The sequence below is a fragment of the Poecile atricapillus genome, chromosome Z (assembly GCF_030490865.1).
Source record: "Poecile atricapillus isolate bPoeAtr1 chromosome Z, bPoeAtr1.hap1, whole genome shotgun sequence".
Classification (NCBI taxonomy): Eukaryota; Metazoa; Chordata; class Aves; order Passeriformes; family Paridae; genus Poecile; species Poecile atricapillus.
The window spans coordinates 32,017,146-32,036,942 of record NC_081289.1 but is presented as its reverse complement, the minus strand read 5'-3'; the positions used below and the strand labels follow the sequence as shown (position 1 = coordinate 32,036,942).

The window sequence follows — 19,797 nt, the reverse complement described above, 5'->3', positions numbered from 1 at the left end:
TTTTTCTACCTTTTTAGCGGCATTCATAGTTACTAGATACAAATCCAAAGAGTTAACTCGTAAACAGAGTCAGCAACTTGAACTGCTGGAATATGAAATTCGTAAGGAAATACGCGAGGGTAGGTGTGCAGCATATTTTCTGAACTGAAACTGTCAAGACGCTCACATTATATAAACATTTTCATTTTGTAGCTGTTAGAATATTTTTGTGTTGTATCAGAGTTCCTCTTCAATATTGTATGCACTGCAGTAGCAGATAGAGCTGAGTTAATAGGATTGCATGTAGTATTTCCTTCAACAAAAAAAGTAGATTGCTGCTTTCCATCTTGTAAGAGCATCAGCTATAAAAACAACCCCTCTTCCCTGAAAATTGTTTTTTAAGGAATATCTACTGGGGCCAAGTTATAATTGTGAAGCTGATTTTGTGTCAACTAAACTAACTCTCTGGGGGTGATGGGGGGTGCTTTTTCAGGATTTGCTGAGCTGCAGATGGATGAGTTAGATGTGGTGGATAGTTTTGGAACAGTTCCCTTCCTTGACTACAAACACTTCGCTCTTAGAACTTTCTTTCCAGAGGTAAATATTTACAAGTCTTTCAGTTGTCAGCCCTGTCTAGTAAAAAAAATGAGGAAGGTCAGGATCAAATAACTAAAGAAAATACTATGCAGTAATTGCACTTCGTTCTCACAAGAAACTTTTCTTAAATCAAGAATTACCAAAGAACACTTAAGCTGTTTATCTCTATATTTAGCCAAGCCTTTATGCTGTAGATAAAGCAACATTCTTGAATTTTCAAGGGTTGTGTGTGTATCCATTTCTTTTTATTCAGCCTCACTGAGCTGCTTTCCTTTCAGGCTATCTCCAACTAAACTATAATTTATCCATTGCTTTTTTTGTTGCCATGCTTTCACTTCCAATGCTGTAGCTAATTAAAGTAACAGTCAGGCTAGCTAACATACTCGCTAACATCAAGACACTTCCTAATTAGACTTCTGGGATGAAGAAATGGCTCTAAGATGGTGCTGGCTTTCTACACCAAGGTGCTGACAGAAATGGTAAAATGTTGATTCAAAGGGGTGCAGCTCAAATGCTTAGAAATGACATAAGTACTTAAGGTTTTCCAGTCTAGAGGCAGGTATTTTCAATGTTCATTGAAGCAGCTTGTGCCACTGCATCAGATGACCAAAGAGGTGTTCTCTTGAACATTTTACTTCTCTTACTATTTTTTTTTTTTTTGCATATGTGGCACATTATGATGCTGATATGTGCCTTTGCCGCAGCTTTCAATATAATTGTGATGTTAACCAGTGCTTATGAGCATTTATCCAGTTGGCAGAAGCTGTGTTCTCAACTGGTGATATTTTCCTGTATGACTGACACCAGTAAGTAGAAATTTGGTTGGTTTAGGTCATAACTGGTATGGATGTGAATTACCCACCAGGCTTAATGTATTTCTCATCACTGCTGCAGCCAAGTCTTGCACTCTTGTCTGCACACTGCTTCACTTTATTGCTGTTTGTGATAAATACATGTGACAGTGCAGAATCAGGGCCTTTGGTTTTTGTAAAACACCAAATACCAGACACTAAGGCAGAATAATATTTAGCAATTGCATAATGCAAAATCCTTGTATGCTTTGAGTCCAGTCCTCACACAAAAGAACACTGGGAATATCTCTGCTGGTGCTACTGTTATGCCCCCAGACTAATTTTTAGAGGGTCACCAAGTGGTCTGAAGAAAGTGGAAAGGAAACTTTACTTCCTGCATCTCTTTCCATCCTGTTTGTTTTGTTGCTAGGCATATTAGCATCACAATAGCAGTTTTATTCTTAAGAATATACCTTTTCCTATACTTTCCCTTGTCAAAACAGTAATAGTCTGTAGAAGCTGACTCAGACTCAGTGCTGTGCTCTATGCAAATGAAAAGAAGAAAAGGCAAAGTTTTCCACTCAGCTGCATTCTGTAAAGTAAAAATGGGAAGGGTTTGTGTTTTGCTTTGGTGAGTCTCATGCCGCTGCATGCCCTGGAAATATTTCAGTTGGATTTTGTCTCAGTTTGAAATACTTATCCCACGAAGGTACGCTTGCTACTCTTAGCTCTCTACAAACATACAGTGTCAGGCAAGTTACTTAATGTGTTGTATGTCAATTTTTTCTGCTAAGTAGTTACTGTTTACATTGCAGGAGTGTCCAAACATGCCTAGCGCTGTATGAATGTGGCAGAAAAGCGGTGCTCCACTGAACAAATATTATAGATGAACAGAAAAGCCAATGGGGTATATATTGCAACTGAGTGTGTCAGAAGGGTTGACAGAAGGGTCAAAGTGTCAAACCACCACTTCCTTCACTAACCACATGTGCTTGAATTATGTCCATATTGCACTCTTTGTGCCCCCCAGTGTGATTGATGGGCTTTGTCTCATCTAATCTAAGCTGTTTAAGCATGGAAATTGAAGATGTTCACTGAGCGTCTTCTTTAGTCAGTGCAGAGATGGGCAGCTCAGGAAAGCGATTCATCCCATTTGTCTGAGGCATCTCCCTTAGGATGGGAAAAGTTGCTTAAAGAGGGACTCCAAAACCTAAAATTAAGAGTGATAGACCCCATCTTTGTTTTAAGAGTCTTGCTTCCCACCGCTTCAGTTTTCTATATTTAATATGGCTTAATAGTTTTTAATGCTTGTAGGTGTTAAATGGATATTATATCAAAATGTTCTTGATGCTAAGCCTGATTTTTGCTTTGCATGTTAAATTTTTCTTATTATTTCTGTTTTCCTTCAATTTCACACATTGTTTGGTGTAATGCTCCAATGTTTGCTCCCTGTTCACAGACATTTTTAACCTTTAGCACCATTCTGGTTATTTTACTCTGTGTGCACGCACGCGCGTGTGTGTCGTTTTTTTGGTAGTTGGTCTTAGGGTTGCTGAAGAAGTTCTGGAGAAATGGGAATAGACAGTGGAGGAAGAGGAAGAAGAGTTTGGTAGGGTAGAGTAGAACAGGAGGAATGAGGAAAGGGAGGGATGAACAATCAGGTATGTAGATGGAAAATGAGATGTGAGATGCCAGTGTGTGCTCACAGCCCAAAGTCAGTCATACACTGGGCTGCATTGCCAGCAGGCTGAGGGAGGTGATTCTCCCTCTCTCCCCCTCTGAGACCCCACCTGGAGCACTGTATCCAGCCCTGAGGTTCCCCAGCACAAGAAGGACATGGACTTCTTAGAGCAGGTCCAGAGGAGGGCAATGAAAATGCTCAAAAGGTTGGGACACCTCTTCTATGAAGAATCTCTGAGCCAGCTGTGATTGTTCAGCCTTCAGAAAGGAAGGCAGCCTTTCAGTTAAAATGGGGCTTATAAGAAGGATGGAGACAGACTATTTACCAGGGCCTGTAGTGACAGGACAAAGGTTAATGGTTTTAAACTGAAAGAGGATAATTTTAATTGGACATAAGGAAGAAATTTCTTAAAATGAGGATGATGAGACTCAGGAACAGGCTGTCCAGAGCAGTTGTAGGTGCCCCATCCCTGGAAATGTTCAATGCTAGATTGGACTTGGATTTAAGTAGGCTGGTCCAGTAGAAGATAACCCTACCCATGGCAGTGGGGTTGGAACTAGGTGATCATTAATGTCCCTTATAAGCCAAACCATTCTGTGATCTGTAAGGAAACTAGAGGCTGCCAGCATGACAGTTAAAACAGATGACAGTAAATAGTGTATATTGTTGCTCAAGAGGCATTGACAAGGTGTTTGAGAACTGGGGGCTTCCTTTTGTGTGAGAGCTTTTCCTAGGACTGGATGTGTGATAGCACCTGTGCCTCAGTGGAAACTGCCAGCATGGACCTCCTGGAGATTTCATCAGTGAATATTCATGGAGTGCCTTGAAATGAATGGAAGCAGATGAGCTCAAGTGTCACTTCGTTACCAGCAGCCCTGTACAGCAAAGGCTATTGCTGCCACCCAGGAAGGATGCAGCCTGCAGCACCCTTTGCACACCAGCACATTTGCAGATGACAGTGACACACAGCTCTCTCTTCCTGGGGAGCATTGGTTGACTGCCATGCTAGTGCAGCTCAGCAGCATCGAGTAACACACACAGCACATTGAAGGTGATACCAGGTCATTTTTTGAGAGTTCACTTTCCAGCGAGCTTTGGCAGCACCTTTGCAGGAGTTACTGTGTAGAGTTTTTATATTGTATCGGCTCTAGAAGTCGGCATTTCCATTGTTTTGTTTCAAGTAGTATCAAGAACATGCTTGGTGCGTTAAACATACGTGTTAGAAACTTTTGGTGTACTTAAGAATGATAAATATCCCCTTATATTTTAGTCAGGAGGCTTTGCATCCATCTTCAGTGAAGAAATGCCACAGGTAAGCTGATGTAGTGTGCTATGCCTTATTTTATTTTTTTTTCAAGAGTGATTGTATCCCTTCTCTCAGTGTTGTCCTTGAACACATCAGCTTGCATTTTCAGTATGTTCCCTTTTCTCCATGAGGAGGGTTACATTGATTTATATGTAAAAAGAGCTTGAAATGTAAGATGCTGTCATCCAGTGTGTATTTGACTTAAATAAAACAGAATCTCATCACGGGAAATGATGGTCAAACTTAACTATTGGCATTGCTTTGTGTATAGGGCAGAAAATGTATGCTCTGCATGTGTATATTCTATGTTGTACACAAACACAAGTGCATTTTTGGTAAAATCCTGAGACCCTTTAAATAAATGCAAAATTGCCACTAATTTGAATAAGGCCAGAATCTTATCCCATATGTTGCTTTCCATTTTTTCTGAGCATTAAGAATCCATCATAGCCAAACTACAGTTTGCTTATTTTTGTTTAACTATTCCAGAGCAGAGACCAAACGAGCAAGGATGAAAGCTTCAACATGTTGCATGCTTTAATTTGTAACAAGAACTTTCTTGTTACTCTCATTCACACCCTTGAAAAGCAGAAAAATTTCTCAGTGAAAGACAGGTATAGTATGATTATGCTTACCATCTTCAAGAAAAAGAATTAGCAGGAAAAAACAACATGGGTTGTAGCACACAAATGTATTTTCTGTTTTTTGCAAAACAAGCTTGCAGTACTCTGGAGCATTTTTCCTTCTCCATCTGCACACACTGAGGAAGAAAAAACATTGCCATTAAAACAAGCAATTAAAGAGAAATTGGAATGTTTGTACATATAAACAAAGAGGTAAAGGAGCAGGAAAGCTCAGTTCAAAACTGTAAACACTTCCTGCAGTTAGATCAACAGTTCTACAGTTTAGAAATGTTCTGTCACTGAAGCAGGTGTTGTTCTGCAAAATTAAATTTAGAGACGCACGTTCTATGTTTAAAAAATAGTCACAAAAGCAGATGGACTTGAATTTTTTATATTTTTGTAAAGAACAGTGGACAGTTTATGTGCCTGAGGAGCGAAAACTTAGGATATGAACTGCACTAAAGTGTGTTTCATTTATTAAAGATGACTGGGAAGAGAAATTCCAGAATTACAGCATTGGTTTTTTTTTCCCCCACAGGTGCTTGTTTGCATCTTTCTTGACTATTGCATTGCAAACTAAGCTAGTTTATCTGACCCATATTTTGGAAGTATTGACAAGGGACTTGATGGAGCAGTCGAGCAATGTACAGCCTAAGCTCCTGCTCAGACGAACTGAATCTGTGGTGGAAAAATTGCTGACAAACTGGATGTCTGTCTGCCTTTCTGGATTTCTCCGGGTACGTGTACATCTTTTCACTCCATTAAGATACGCAGAGAATTTCTTTAATTGATTTTTTTCCATAGGAGCTGTTAGAGGGATCAGTTTAAATGAATCAGTCTAGCATTTAACATTATGAGTGTGCACTCTTGTAGTTTAGATGGCTTAGCTGGTTGCCATCAGTGCGATGCAGGAAAAGAGCACATCTCCAAGCAATGATCGTATCATGTATTTGGCCAAGATTTGGGTAATTTTGTAATTCCAGCATATCTTTTTCTCACACCAGACATTTCAGCCCAGTGAGATGTATTGTGATCATATTAAAAGTCTGATACACTTGTTAAAATGCAGCTGTAGCCCTCTGCAAATTGTTGGAAAGCTACCAAGAAATGGGGATTTAAGGAATGCCATCCTTTGGAAAACTAAACTTCTTTCCAAACTTTTCAACCTCCAAGCAGTATTGCAGATTTCAAGACCTAAATTACTTCAAATGAAAACGAAATATGCATTTAGTTTCGTTTTAATGTTTGTTTCTTTTAGTAACTTGGTAGAACTTTGTTCTTGGTTTCAGTGCTTGGTTACTCTTCCTGTCTCTCTTATCAATGTGATTCTATCACACTTGGTATCACTCTCATCAGTGCTTGCATTAATACAGCAGCAGAATTGTTTGAGGCTCAGCAGCTCACAGCGGTTTGCTGGAGCCAAGGAGAGTGCCAAGGAACTGTCAGAGATATGTTCTCAATACACCAGACATTTATTTTTACAGAGCTGTGCTAGTGAGATGCCTTAGCTGGGCTGCAGGAATGGTGTCACGTGGAAATAGAGATACATCCTTCCTTTCTCAGGTGCTCTCCTGAGCCCTGGGGTTTAGGCAGGAGAGCAAAGCCTCGATTCATTTCCTCTTTTGCTGATGCACCAGGGTAAGTCCCACCAGCTTGCTCCCAAGACATTTTTCAGAGACAGAAACCCCTTTCTGACACCAGTGTGAAAGGAAAGTAGTTGTTAGCTTGTTTTCTCACAAGACTGAAAATGGAAGAAGTAGCTGAAGTAGGCATGTGAACATGTGCGTGTCTCACCCCCCCACCCACACTTTGGTGGAACTAGGAAGTGTCTGCCAGGTGGAGTAGGAGCAGCTTGTCTGTAGTGTGCTTGTGCACAGCAAGGGGCTGTGAGCTATCTTGCCACTCACTCCAGATGTCCCTTGCTATTTGCATGAGACTTTCACACTGAAAAGCAAAAGATGGAGGTTAAACAAATAACTAGATAAATCTGCTTGGAGGGATTTTCTTTTCTAATTGCAAGATAATGAGTTACTTAAAAGGAAATAACACCATTTGTTGCACTTGATTTTTTCCTAGTTATTCATGCTCATTTAATGATTACAAAAGTAAACGTTTCTTGCATTTTTTTCCTGTCCTAGGAGACAATTGGTGAGCCTTTCTATTTGCTGGTGACAACCCTCAATCAGAGGATAAACAAAGGACCTGTTGACGCAATAACTTGCAAAGCCCTGTACACTCTTAATGAAGACTGGCTGCTGTGGCAAGTGTCTGAATTCAAAACAGTGGTATGTTTGCCAGCTTGTGTTCTCTCCAGGAAGGGCAGCTGTAATGTTTTCTCTGTTTCTAAGAAGCTAAAATAAGACTCTTAAGACACTAAGGTAGTGGTTAAGTATCCAGATAGTAAAAATGTTATTGCTGACAAAGTTTCCAAACATGCTAAGAGTTTAACTAGCTGGTGTTTCACTGATATACGTTTCACAAATAGCACTTACTCCTCACTTCACAGCATGCATTAATCACCAAAGAGTAGGTTTAATGAAGTCTCAGGGTATTAAAAAATACTTCTTATTTTAAAGTATACTACAAAAATATAAACATGCTTAGAATTTAAACTAAACTACACTTTAGGAATGATTGAAAGAATGGAATTCAGAGCTTTTCTTTTTCTACTGTGTTTACTTGTGGCTAATCTTCAGGCAATGATTTGCTGTGGGTTTCCATATTATTAGCACCAAATCATCCTCAAATTAGCAAGGTTATAGCATGGTGGATTTTACTTAGTTGCTTATCTGAGAAGTCTAGCTAAGCTTCTGAACTTTATAATAGATTTTTTGCCTTTCTCAAAGCACCTAAGAAGTACTTCGTGTTTTCCAGTTGCACCCAACCATCTTTGAAAGCTGGAGTTCCCGTACTGATTGTCATTGTGGCACTGAGATGAGAAGGGAGAGCAGGATTATTGCACTTGGGAGCATGTAAAAATTTTAATTTTTAGAGTAGGAGGTCTGAAAAGGGTTTTCAGAGCACTCTTCTGCTCCAGAATTTCCCGGTGATTTTAGGTCTGAGAACTTTCCAGTCATTTTTGTAGTTTCCTTGCTTCTTAACTCCTGGTTTCTGGTCAGAGTTACCTGACATAATGAGGAGTATGAGAAGTGCTGCTGAATAGTGGGCTTCACACCTTGGGAGCAGAAATTGGCAGGCAGTGATGACCATGGCAAAGACAATTCAAGTGCTGATGGCTTTGGGGGAGAACTCAGTCCTTTTCAGAGCCCATGTGCTCAGTTTCTGGTAGGGCTGAAGTTTCCAGGTCTGCCTGTCTTCTGTTTTGAGGCAGAACTTGGAGGTGTTAAGATGCCATATACTGGAATAGACTACAGCACCCTGGAAAATTTGACTGGTCAGCAGTCCATTGGACTTATCTCACTGGGCCACGTAGGAAACTCACTGAAATGGCAACATGTCTGTAAATCATTTCTGAATTGTCATTTTCTACTGAAAGCTTCAAGCTGATAAAGTAATAGTCAAATCTTCCTCTTACAAAGCTGTTGTTAGAGACTGCATTTGAAGGTACTTCAAGCTAAGTTACCAGAGTGTGCATTTGGAAAGGAAGTTTGTGACTAAAAATCAAATACATAATCCAAGATCTTTGGTTTCCTTTTTTGCATGCTGCATTCTGACATGTATTTGAGATCCAGAGTAAATTTAAATATATTGCTGTATGTACCCATAGGATGCAAAGTGCAGTAGTGATGCAGAGCAACAATTTTCAAGCAAGCTCAGTATGCCTGTTGCTAGTAGACTGCACAGAAACATCTGGTCCTGTGGAATTAGTTGACTTCTCTTATTTATAGCACACATTCAAATTGAGAGCACACATTCAAATTGGGGGGGATTAATGACTGAAACTGCTGAAGAACCTTGAATACTTTTTCTAGAGCTACTTCTATGCATGCAGTCAGTGATAGGGTCTTGTGGTCAGCCTGCAGCGAAGAGGAGAGAAGGTAAGTGGTCTGAAGGACTTGTTATCACTGGGGAGCACTGCAGATGGATGAGGAAGTGAGAGCCCACAGCCCTTCTTGAACCTTGTTTCCTGCCTTTGTATTTTGTATTCCTGCTTTTGAATAGGAGATAATGATACAACTATAAGGTTAATATAGATCAGCTTTCCCCATTTAGGTGCAGCATTCCTTGGGCTTAGCTGAGAAGTGCTGAATGTTCCTTTTAAGACCATCACAAAAGGAGAGAGGAATCCTTCAGTAAAATTGTAGAGATTAAATTCAAGGACTGTATTTCTGGCTGGACTGGGAAATGGTTTTGTTTGGTGGTTTATCTGAGATTTATGCTGGAAGCTAAAATGGTGCTGTGAAAGAGACTTAGGTGGAGTGGTGAGGCTTTCTGGGCTGAGGAAGCAAGCAAGCCAGCTGTGCACATTTTCCCTTCAAAAATAGCATTTAACAGGAGGCCAAAGAGAAAGTAGTCAGTTTTCTTCTCTAACACCATTTCAGATGCACTGCACTGACATGCAGGACCTGTGAGCTTACAGACTGGCAACCAAGTGTTTTCTCCTTACTGTGGAAAAACATTTCTGCCTAAAGGATTGGAGGTTTTGTTTTCTAAATGGAATAAATCCTGATATGAGTTTTCAAGTACATTTGTATAGTTGCTGACTGCAGTTACATTCTGAGTCATGCTGCATTTTGTTGGTATTTTGGTTTGCCCCTTTCTCCAGCCCTACAATAGCAGTACATTAAAATCTACCTCTCCAGAGCAAAGCCTAAAAATACAGCCAAAAAGAGGGTGATATACAGATGGTGAAGAAAATCTGCAGACATTTGGTGTCCAGATTTTTTTAAGCTGTGTAGGCCCTTGAAGATACAGGGATACATCTGGTAGACAGTTCAATTCTCAAATCAGTAACAGGGTACAAACAAGAGTGTAGGTGCTCTGCATGAGAATCTCTCCTTTCAGGATTTGGGAGTTCCAAACCAGTAAAAGCAGGACACAGACAGCCTCCTAAAAATAAGGGTGAGCTCCACAGATCCAAGAGAGGTTTTTTAAAATTCAGGCCATTTGTAACCAGAAAAAGAAGAGAACCTAGAAACATGTAGTGTTTGAATTGCGTTAGAGCTGTTTCCTGGCAGGGCCCCATGCCTTTTTAAAAAGGCCACAGACCTTGGATCACCCAACACCCTACTGTTAACCCTCTCTGCTAGAAAGGGAAAGGCATTGAACAGAGATAGGCTGCTGAAGTACATGCTCAAGTGGAGGAATTGAAGGAAAGATGCTTCTAAAAGCATTGGTCAAGTATGGGCTGAGAATCTGTGTTCTTTCATGCTGTGCTTATATTTGAGTACTGAGAAATAAAGCTGCCTTGAAAGAGACTTGGATGTGTCATGGATCCTTTTCTCAGGCTGAGGAAGCAAGCCTGCTTTCTCACAGGCAGACAAGCAGCTGCACCCCTCGGCAGATAATTTGCTCAATGACTGATGAAGAAGTGCACTTCACAGCTGAGTGTTAGCATTTCACTGAAGAGTTTCATTTTGAATAGAAAATGCCAGCCTGGAATGGAAGGCTGTTGCGGCTGGGTCTGGGGATCTGTCCGACCCCTGGTTCTGCCAGCAGCAAAGCCAGATAGACGTCCCAGGGAAGGAGCCACTGTCCAGGGGGTTCCAGGCAGTTTGCACCCAGGGGTAGCCCTCAGGAGCGTGGGCAGAGGCTTAAGTGAATAGCTCTTTTAGAAGTGATTTCTGCTCTTGCAGTGATCAGCTCAGATCAGCCCAGCCAGCTCTGTTCATGGGTTACCCCAGCCGTGTGTAGACAGACAGGAGATCATGTGGCGTTCCAGGGGAGTTCTTTAATGCAGGCTTCAGCAAAGGGGGCCAGTGATGATCCACCCTTGATCTGGGCAAAAGCTGGGGTTTTTATAAGGAAGGGGAGAATTGGAAAAGGGACCAATGGTCTGAGACCAGAGTAAGATGACCAATAGTTAACAAGGAACATGGGGTCCTGAGGCAGGGAGGGGTCCACAGTTTAGTCACCATGACTAGGTGGTTTTGTCTTGTCTTAAGGGGCAGATCTCCAGGGAGGAAGCCTGTCAGAGGACTTGGTTTCCTCCACAGGAGATGTTCTCAGTGATATATCTCCTGTGAGAAACCAGGGGAGACTTCTTGTGGTGGACTTGGTGCTCCAGCATTCCTTTGAGTAGTCACTGCTTATTTTAAAAAAATATTTTAAAAAATGCATTTGGGCTGTTGAATGCTTTGCTGAAATGTATTTGCATTTTCAAATGGGAAGAAATTATCTAATTCACCTGTTCAGACAACTGCCTTTTATTAAAAGTGAAGCAAAGCCATGTAGTGGAAGGTTGCTTAAAGTGTTCAACTGCTTTATCAGTTAAAAGAAGGGTGTTAAAAAAAAGTGGGTGGGCTGTAAGGGAGTAAAGCAGAGACAAGGAAACCAATTTCCTAATAAGACATCATCGTTGTGGTATTATTAGTCACACTTTGTGAGAGATAAGGAAGCTATTAAAAGTGTGTGACATACAGGGATTTTTGTCAGCAGAAAAGAACACAGCAGCCCTCGCTACAAAGTGAGCAGTGCAGATGTTGGCTGCAGGAGAGTCCTCTGGATTAGAGACAGATCGAGTGTCATAGGCTGCAGCATCAACAGCACAACCCCTCCTTTGTGTAGTGCCCATCTAGCCTAAATGTAACTCCTGCAGCATTTTCTGTGCCAGTTGGCTAAGCCATGTATAACTGTTCTATAACCTCTTCACAGGTGACTGTTCTGGTTGCTGCAGAAGGATCATGCAGTCAGCCTGATTTTTCCTGTTGATTGTATTTCATAGTCTGGGAGACAGGAGCAGTTTTAAGGCAGTTTTGTTACGTGGCACATCCTGGTAGACTCTTCACTTAAATTACCTTTCATCAATCAAAAGGGCATTTTTTTGTTTTTTCCATCTGTCTGCTAAAAGGAAATATGATTTGTTCAGATGCAATGCTGATAATAATGCTGATGCATAGGGTAATGAATAAGAGTCCTTGCATAGCCCAAATTACTGTTTTTTATTTCTAAGAAAATATGATATTATCACATTACTTTATTAAGCCACATCTCATTTATTATCTGCTATGTTTATTAATAGCTCTGCTAAATAATTCATTGTGTGAAATTAATTTTCAAGGAAACTAGAAATCTAAAAAGCCATCTGCAAACACTGTCTTCAAATGTCAATATTTCTGTGACTGCATGTGTGAAAATACATTTTTTTAAGTTAGTTCCTGTCTTGTAGCTAGGTTCCAAGCTAGTTCCTCTACAAGTAGTTGCAGGTACCACCTTCTCCTTAAGTAGCCTTTAACAATTATTGCAACCCATGTTAAAGCTTTTCTGAAGAGTACTGTGATTTTGTCTTGCTGTCATAATTTCTAGTGCATGAAGTCTCATCTCTAGATATTATTAGCTTGAACCAGGTCCTATAATTTTCTCCTGAACCTTTCCCTAAATTAATAGTATTTTTGTTTCCTCTGCAAAGTGAGAGAGCTTAGAAAAAGGCTTGATGATATTATCTTGTGACTTTCACATGTCCTGTGATTTTTCAGATATTTTCTGACCTCCAGAGCTGATCATAAAAGGGCTTTCATAATTTTACAATAACTTCTGTTTCTTTTTCTAGTTCTACACTATGTGTCTAAATATAGTGATTGTGACTGTCAGCTTCTGATTAATGGTTTCTAAAGCCAGGGATTGTGCTGTCAGACAGGTTGAATCTGATTTATGAAAACTTCAGCTGCAGAGGGACAACTTAATAATAATTGGCTTTCCTAGCTCCCCATCAATTGCTTCATCACTTAAGATTAACTTCTGCAGGAAATCATATCAGCAAAACCATGTGGCTCTCATAGCTTAGAGACTTTTATGTGTTTAAATATTCCTTCCCATCTGACCACTCTTTTGAGTTATAAAGCATTCCTATTATCCTCACACTTTCACTTAAGGAGTCCGTACATGACTTGTATTCCACCTACATGAAGGATGACTACTCTCTTTTTACAGTCTTGTCATCCTACAGCAAATGGAGCAGGAATGGGAGGGCTCTCATGTGCTAATGACTGAAAAGGCTGCACATTCCTGTGGAGCCTGTGTAAGAGTATGTGCTGAAAAGGAAAGGAGGAAGAGAAATAAGACAGTTCCTCTTGATGGTCTGAAAGGAGTGAAAAATGAAGCAGGAGCAGGAACATGGATATTGCAGTGTAGGAACAATGTAGAAGGAAAGGATCATTTGAAGGTACGAATGCTTCCAAGGGCATAGAGCCAAATGTCAGTTAAAGTGTGAGGAGCTACTTCAGAAAGATCAGTTCAGAGACTAGGAGGGGCAAAGACAGATTAAAATGAGTTTTCCAAGGACAAAATACAGTTAGTCCCTGACCACATTTTAATCCTACAAGACCATGACCTCAGGGCAGTCAGAGTCAAGGACAGGACTGCTGTCTGTTCAGTTGGTCTGTGGGCCTAACCAAGCATGACTCCCTCGTTGCTGTGCCAATATATTTTTTACTAATTTTCTGCATGAAATCCCAACCTGAGGCATGGTGTCCAGTCTGCTTCTCCGACTGCAATTCCCACATATTCTTGTCTCTTGTTCCATCTGTCCTTTCCATGGACTCATTTTCCTCACAATTAAATGTCTCAGTGTCCTCATCAAGTTGTTCCCTATTACTTCAGTTACATCCTAGTCTTTCTTAAATCATGATGTTCATAGTTATGCAACCCTGTTTTTAATACTCCCTTTGCTTCTGTAGAGACAGTAAAGTCAATTTTTGTTGCATTGGACTACTTTTTTTTTACCAGCAACCTGGTAATTAACCTGGCTGTTGTAATTACACATTACACAGCTCTTGCTGTGTAATAAGCAGAAAATACTATTCTAGAACTATTAATAACTACCTCTTTTTCTAAGAAGATAGAAAAGTTGTCCCTGCAACAACATGGACAGAAGTTCTTTCCTTCACATGACAGCAGAGAAGAAAAATGGTTTACTTGCTTCCTGTTTTAATGCTCAGTCCTTCACAGAGTCACACCTGCAGACCTCTCATTTTAGTCAGAAGATAAATGTTATACCAGAACCGTTCAGCAGACAGAATGGTTTGAGTACATTTATTTTCCTATGCCACCTGCAGTTAAGTGCTGGCACCTAAAACACGGGTTTTAATTCTGTCCCAAGACATCTCCAGCAGAACATCTGTATCCATGTAGCTGGACAGTGATTTTACTGCACAGAGCAGGCTGTGGCACTGGAAATTTTCGATGTTATTGCTTGGCAGTAGCAATTCTGTGCTCATCCCTGATTCCCTGCCTTCTAGCAGTTAATCTGCTTGACCTGATCAGAAATACGACCTGACAAAAAAAAACATTCCCTGGAGATGGTCACTCAGTGTCACTGGCACCTCCTTCTAGCCCCTACTCAGCTCCTGTGCAGCCTAGCAGAGGAGTTGTGTCCCAGCTAAGAGTAGCTGTGAGCTAAAGGATAGGGGTACTGTAACCAGACATAGGTATTTGACCTGAAATAACAACTAACAGAACACTATGCACTTTTCTGTGCAGATCTGTACCACTTTGGAGTCTATCTGGTGCAACATGCTCTCTTTTCACTGCTTCTGTGGCAGCCCTGTTTGTGCTGCCTCCAGAGACAGGGCTGTACGCAGACAGATGCTGACACCTCCAGGGGAGGTGTATTTCTGTGTGATATAAGGCACTCAGCATAATCTGCTGGTGTAAATATGCATTTTAACACTGCTTTCTATCCACTCAGAATCAATCATGCTTACCATGCCTACTTACTCAGCAACCTTATCAGATCTCTTGTCACTTACAGTTTTGCTGTTAAGGCTTTCATTTTACATAAAAGATCTGCTTTTTTTAGAACATGCATTGTAATTCTTCGTCGTCTCTTGTTGTTTTTTTTGTAATTCACTGAAATACATTTGCACAAAAACAGAAGACAAAATACATTCTTGGAAATATATAGCTATATATATCTTTCTTTTTTCATTTTTTTGAACAGGAATAATTCTAAATGCTTCTTTGTGTAATTCCTTCTAACAATCTTTATTTGAAACAGCTTTATTAATAAATATGCTGAAAATCTCTCAGGTGCTGAAAATCTCTCAGGAGTTTGTAGATTTCCTTTGCCAGGTGTTCCCTGTAAATCAGAATAACATGTTTCTTTCCTCAGACGGTGAACATTATCTTTGAAAAAATCCCAGAAAACGAGAGTGGAGATGCCTGTCAAACTATTCAAGTTAATGTTCTGGACTGCGACACCATAGGCCAAGCCAAGGAGAAGAGTCTTCAGGCTTTCTTTAATAAGAATGGCTTTCTCTATGGTCTTCAGCTGGATGAAATTGGTCTTGGTAAGAGAATGTCACTATGTTGTATATTCAAGTAGTTTACTGGTCTGTTGTGGAGTTTTCTTATTAGGAATGCCTACCTTTGGCTTTGATTCTTTTCAGAGTTCATACAGAACATAGCTTTCATGAGGAATTTTGAGGCAAAAACTAGATCATTTGTTACCAGTTAGAACACTGGAGCTGTATCTGCTTCACTTCTCCAAGGATTTAAGCATTGCAATTAACAAACAGATGTTATTTATTATGCTTATACAATTTTTCTATTCCTTTTCTGGGGCTGGCCTGTCCACCTAAGTACAGCTGATTGTCACATTTTATCAGTGGAAAAGATGACATCATGATTATCAAGTATTTTAGTCCCGATCTACTATTCCTCCTACCTCCCTTCCTTCCTTCCTACAGGCCTACATTACCCTTGATCAGAAGAGCCTTCAAATAAATCTTATTTATAGTCAGATTAGATTTATATAATAGTTCGCCTGTGACTCACAAAGTCACCTACAGTATCTACAGATGTAAATAAGGCTGTTCCAGTAGATGAGTCAAACCACCTTTCCTTGTTGGGTTTTCAAGAGCCCAAGGCCTGTAGCTACCACCACTTCCTACGTATCCTACGTATCCTAGTGGGAAACCTAACAAATTCTATATTGTAGGCATTTGTCACCTCCTGGACTTGCTCCCCAAGATGCCTATACTTCCTCACCTTCTCAGACTCTGTGTTGGAAAATGCTCATAATTTACTTTTATATCTGATGTCTTGATGTCTATATCCTTTACAAGTGCCTGACCACCCTTCACAAATACTATGTCAGTCTTGTACAGCTCATTTTAGTGATCTCTTAGATGTGGAACTTTTCTTCTAGTCTTCTAGTCAGGCTTGTGCGACAGAATAGTGATTAGGTGAAAGCACCTCCGAAAACTGCCCTAAAGCACCAAAACCTGCTGAAAGGGAAACCACCCAGGCTGTCACCCCAGAAAAGGAATCAGAAGTGTGGGAGTGCACTTTCATGTGACCTAGCACAAGGATAGAGAGAAGCAGCTCGGTTGGGAGTCACTGGTCCAAAAATAGTTAGGTGTTGTTTTTCTTTACAAATATCTGTACAGTGAGAATGCCATTGGGGTGTAATTGTTTTCTGTTGCTGTCATACTGCAGAACTTGTGTCTGAGGAGCAGCAAAGAGAGTTGTTGGATATTGATGGTTCCTCAGAGGTGATGGAGGATGGGATAAGGAAGCTAAATACCATCGGTCATTATGAGGTAAGCACAGAAGCCAGACCAATGAGTTGAGATGATGTTTCTCCACAGCTCTCAAATGTGATCTGCACAGCTTGAAGTCATAGCTGAGCATCAACAGAAGGAAAGAATTGTGTGGCAAACAACGGTTCTTGCCAATGAGTCATGATTTCTGTTACTTTTCAGAGGTTTCCTTGTTGCAGGGTTGCTTGGTTCAAACATATCAGGTAAACTGTTACTTCTGTCAAGCATGTAATTTAAAACAGAATCTGATTTCCAGCTATGAACATTGCCTTGGGTCTTTTTGAGTCTCTACTGTTGAGTTTTTATTGCACCATGAGCAACTGTTTACCTCATCCCACCTCATATTTTGATTATCTGAACTGGCAGTATTGATACTTCTCTGAAATTTCTACTGAAATCTCATTGCGAGTCAGAATAAAAAGGATTGATGGCTTTTCTCCCTCTTTTCTTGATACCTTCTGTGTCAATCTCCTTGCCTTTTTCTCTCTCTGTTTCTGCCTCCATCTGCTGTTGGCACTTGTACCATAAGTCTTCCCCTCTGCTTCCAGTTGTACCTATAAAGCAGTTGTTTGCAATGCTGCAATAATCTGTCCATCATTGCAACAACACACAAAACTGCAATTGGTGGCAGAACCCTCCTGGGTGTAGCACACTGGGAAAGCATAGCAAGCAGCATTACTCCTCTAAGGAGTTTTCAGTGACACCAGTCAAAATAGAAAGTGAAATGTTGGAGGGAAATGTGCAGCAGGTGATTTGCCTCAGGTGATATGAAAGTTCACACATGATGCTTACAGATAGATTTTGGAAATTGATGTTATCATGCTGAGTGCTTTTACAGATCTTTCCTCATGCCTCATTGTATTTGAAAGTCTGGCTCTTAACATGTTCATAAATTTTTATTTATTTAAAAGTTTTGCTGCTGTAGGTTTGTGCTGTGCAGTGCAGTATGGTGGTGAGGAACCTGAGCCAACATGGAACATGTTGCTGTCTGCATGAGCAAATACTGTGCCATCCATAGAGAAACAAGGATCCCTAGCAGGACTTTGTATCCTGGGCAGAGGACAAGGCTGCTTAGATGCAAAGCAAGCTCATCTGGAGTCACTTTACAGATTTCTGTAGGCATTTGTGCTCTCCTTACCTCACAGGGGTCAGCAGTGATTGCAGATGTCCCGAGTCATCATCCAGTGGCTTTTCCTGTGCCTGTCTTGAATCTATAGATGAACATGTGACCTCCTCCACTGCACTTGTAGAGATTTTGTACAAATTAGGACATTGTAGTGTTGCAGTTTGAGCCTGTGCAGCAAAGGTCAGCTTAGATTTGAATTAGATTAGGTGTTTGAACTTCTGTCTAATGTGTACCTGCCCACTTTACCACAGGCAGCTATTGCAGGTGCTCTCTGCTTTTTCCAGCCGCCTTTTGCACATCTGGAGCTCATGGCATACTGTGGCTTATGGATGTCAGACCTCATGGCAAATAAGTCTGCTCCAGTGGTCTCTGTCATCCCTGGGTATCTTTGTCCCAGCCCATGTTTTGTCTGAGGTTTCTGCAGGCAAGGGTTTCTTGCAGATGCAAGTTAGGTAGGAGGCTCAGTTGTTTTTGCAAAGCTGTAACTACACTAATTATAGCTTAGCAGCTGCCTTATGGAAATTGCACTGCATGTCTCTTCAGTATTTTAGTTCACATTTTCTGGCACTGACAAAATAATGTACATTTTAGACAAAAACTCAGTGGTGTTTTAGGCAGTGGCTTAGTGGCAAGTATTAGCCATTAGCATATCTCGTTTATTTTCTTGTATATGCATATTGATGCAAAAAAGAATCAAAAGCATCTAGATAGCAAGAAAAAGGAACATTGCATACATTCTGTGAGGGCAGTAACATTGCCTGAGAAATTCCAACTTATATTTCAACACTGCCTCGAGTTCTGGAATGAGCCTGAATTTTTCTTTTTGTTTGCCAGCCTTAAATGCTGGAAAGTAACCAGATGTTCAAAATTGGGAAGTGCCATCAAATCTTTTTAAGACATTGAAGCACGAGGATTGTGTTCTCAAGGTTCCAGAGTCACCAATCGATCTTGAAAATGTAGTCTTAGTTTCTACACTGCAAGAATGGTATATTTGCACTTCTGTGTAGTGTTTGTGAAGAGAAAAAAATCCACTGTCCTGTTAGACTCTCCTATGCCTCTGGCCTGTGTGCTACTTTTTCTCTAATTTTTTGGTTCCTAGGAGGTTTATTGATAGGTTTATTTATGAGGTCTGTACTATCACATCCATGAGAATAACCACAAGCCGTGACAAGAAAGTTGCTAATTATCTTGACATCTTATTCCCCACACAAGAAGAGAGCTGGGCAGTCACTCTCAGATCTGCTGTCCAGTCACAGATCTCCAGTTTCCCAACTGATAAAAGTATCACCTGTTCCAGGAGCAGGCAGGGCCCCATGGAGTGTAACTGAGTTTGATCCTGGGAGCTCACTGGCAAGGACTGGATTACAGTGAGGACAGGAGGCCTAGGGAACAAGAGGCAGAGAGCCAAACTACCATGTCTTCCCTTTTGAAAAGTAGCTGTATTCCATGTTGTCTGGATTGGAAGAGATCTCTCTCTCCCTGTTTGTCCCCCTCAATAACACACCTGACAAAGCAAAGATCTTTTGAGGTGTCCATAGGACCAAGTGATTTAGACAGCAAGATGCAAAAATAAGGGTTTCCTGGTTTCTTTTTTTTTTAATTGGATCACACTGAAAAAACCAGCAAGTATGGCTGCTGCAGTAATGACAAAGAAAGGAAAAAGCATAGTCTACTCACTGCTAAAAGCATAATTTGTCCCAAAAATAAAACCTAGTGTGCAGGCTTTGGTCATGGCTGCTCTGCAGCAATGCCTCCGATTCCTGGAGGGAAGCACGGTTCTCCCTCTGAGCTCTGCCCATCTCCCTCAGGACAGAACTCAACACATTTCAGCACTGAGCTGCCCTCCTACTTCTTGGGGAGGGAATGGAGGCAGCATGTGGCCCACATTGCTCCGGGAGGGGGGTAACTTGCTGGGTAGCACTGTTCTTGTTTATCTGTCTTCAAGGCCAAGTAGGAGGACTGTCTGGGTGTCTGTATCCCCTCACAAGCTAGCCTTAGAGCATATTCCTATTTGTAGTGTGTTTTTCAAGTGTT

The 19,797-nt window shown here is 40.8% G+C and overlaps 1 protein-coding gene across 1 annotated transcript in view; it reads left to right on the top strand.

The window, feature by feature from the left end:
• LOC131573513 (plexin-C1-like) overlaps positions 1 to 19,797 on the top strand; it is a 70,073-nt gene that overhangs the window by 38,291 nt on the left and 11,985 nt on the right. Inside the window, exons 16-23 of the mRNA XM_058827524.1 lie at positions 18 to 119; positions 473 to 576; positions 4,319 to 4,360; positions 4,844 to 4,968; positions 5,516 to 5,714; positions 7,116 to 7,262; positions 15,206 to 15,383; positions 16,534 to 16,637. Of these exons, the coding sequence (XP_058683507.1) occupies positions 18 to 119; positions 473 to 576; positions 4,319 to 4,360; positions 4,844 to 4,968; positions 5,516 to 5,714; positions 7,116 to 7,262; positions 15,206 to 15,383; positions 16,534 to 16,637 (1,001 nt within the window). The remainder of the gene's footprint in view (positions 1 to 17; positions 120 to 472; positions 577 to 4,318; positions 4,361 to 4,843; positions 4,969 to 5,515; positions 5,715 to 7,115; positions 7,263 to 15,205; positions 15,384 to 16,533; positions 16,638 to 19,797) is intronic.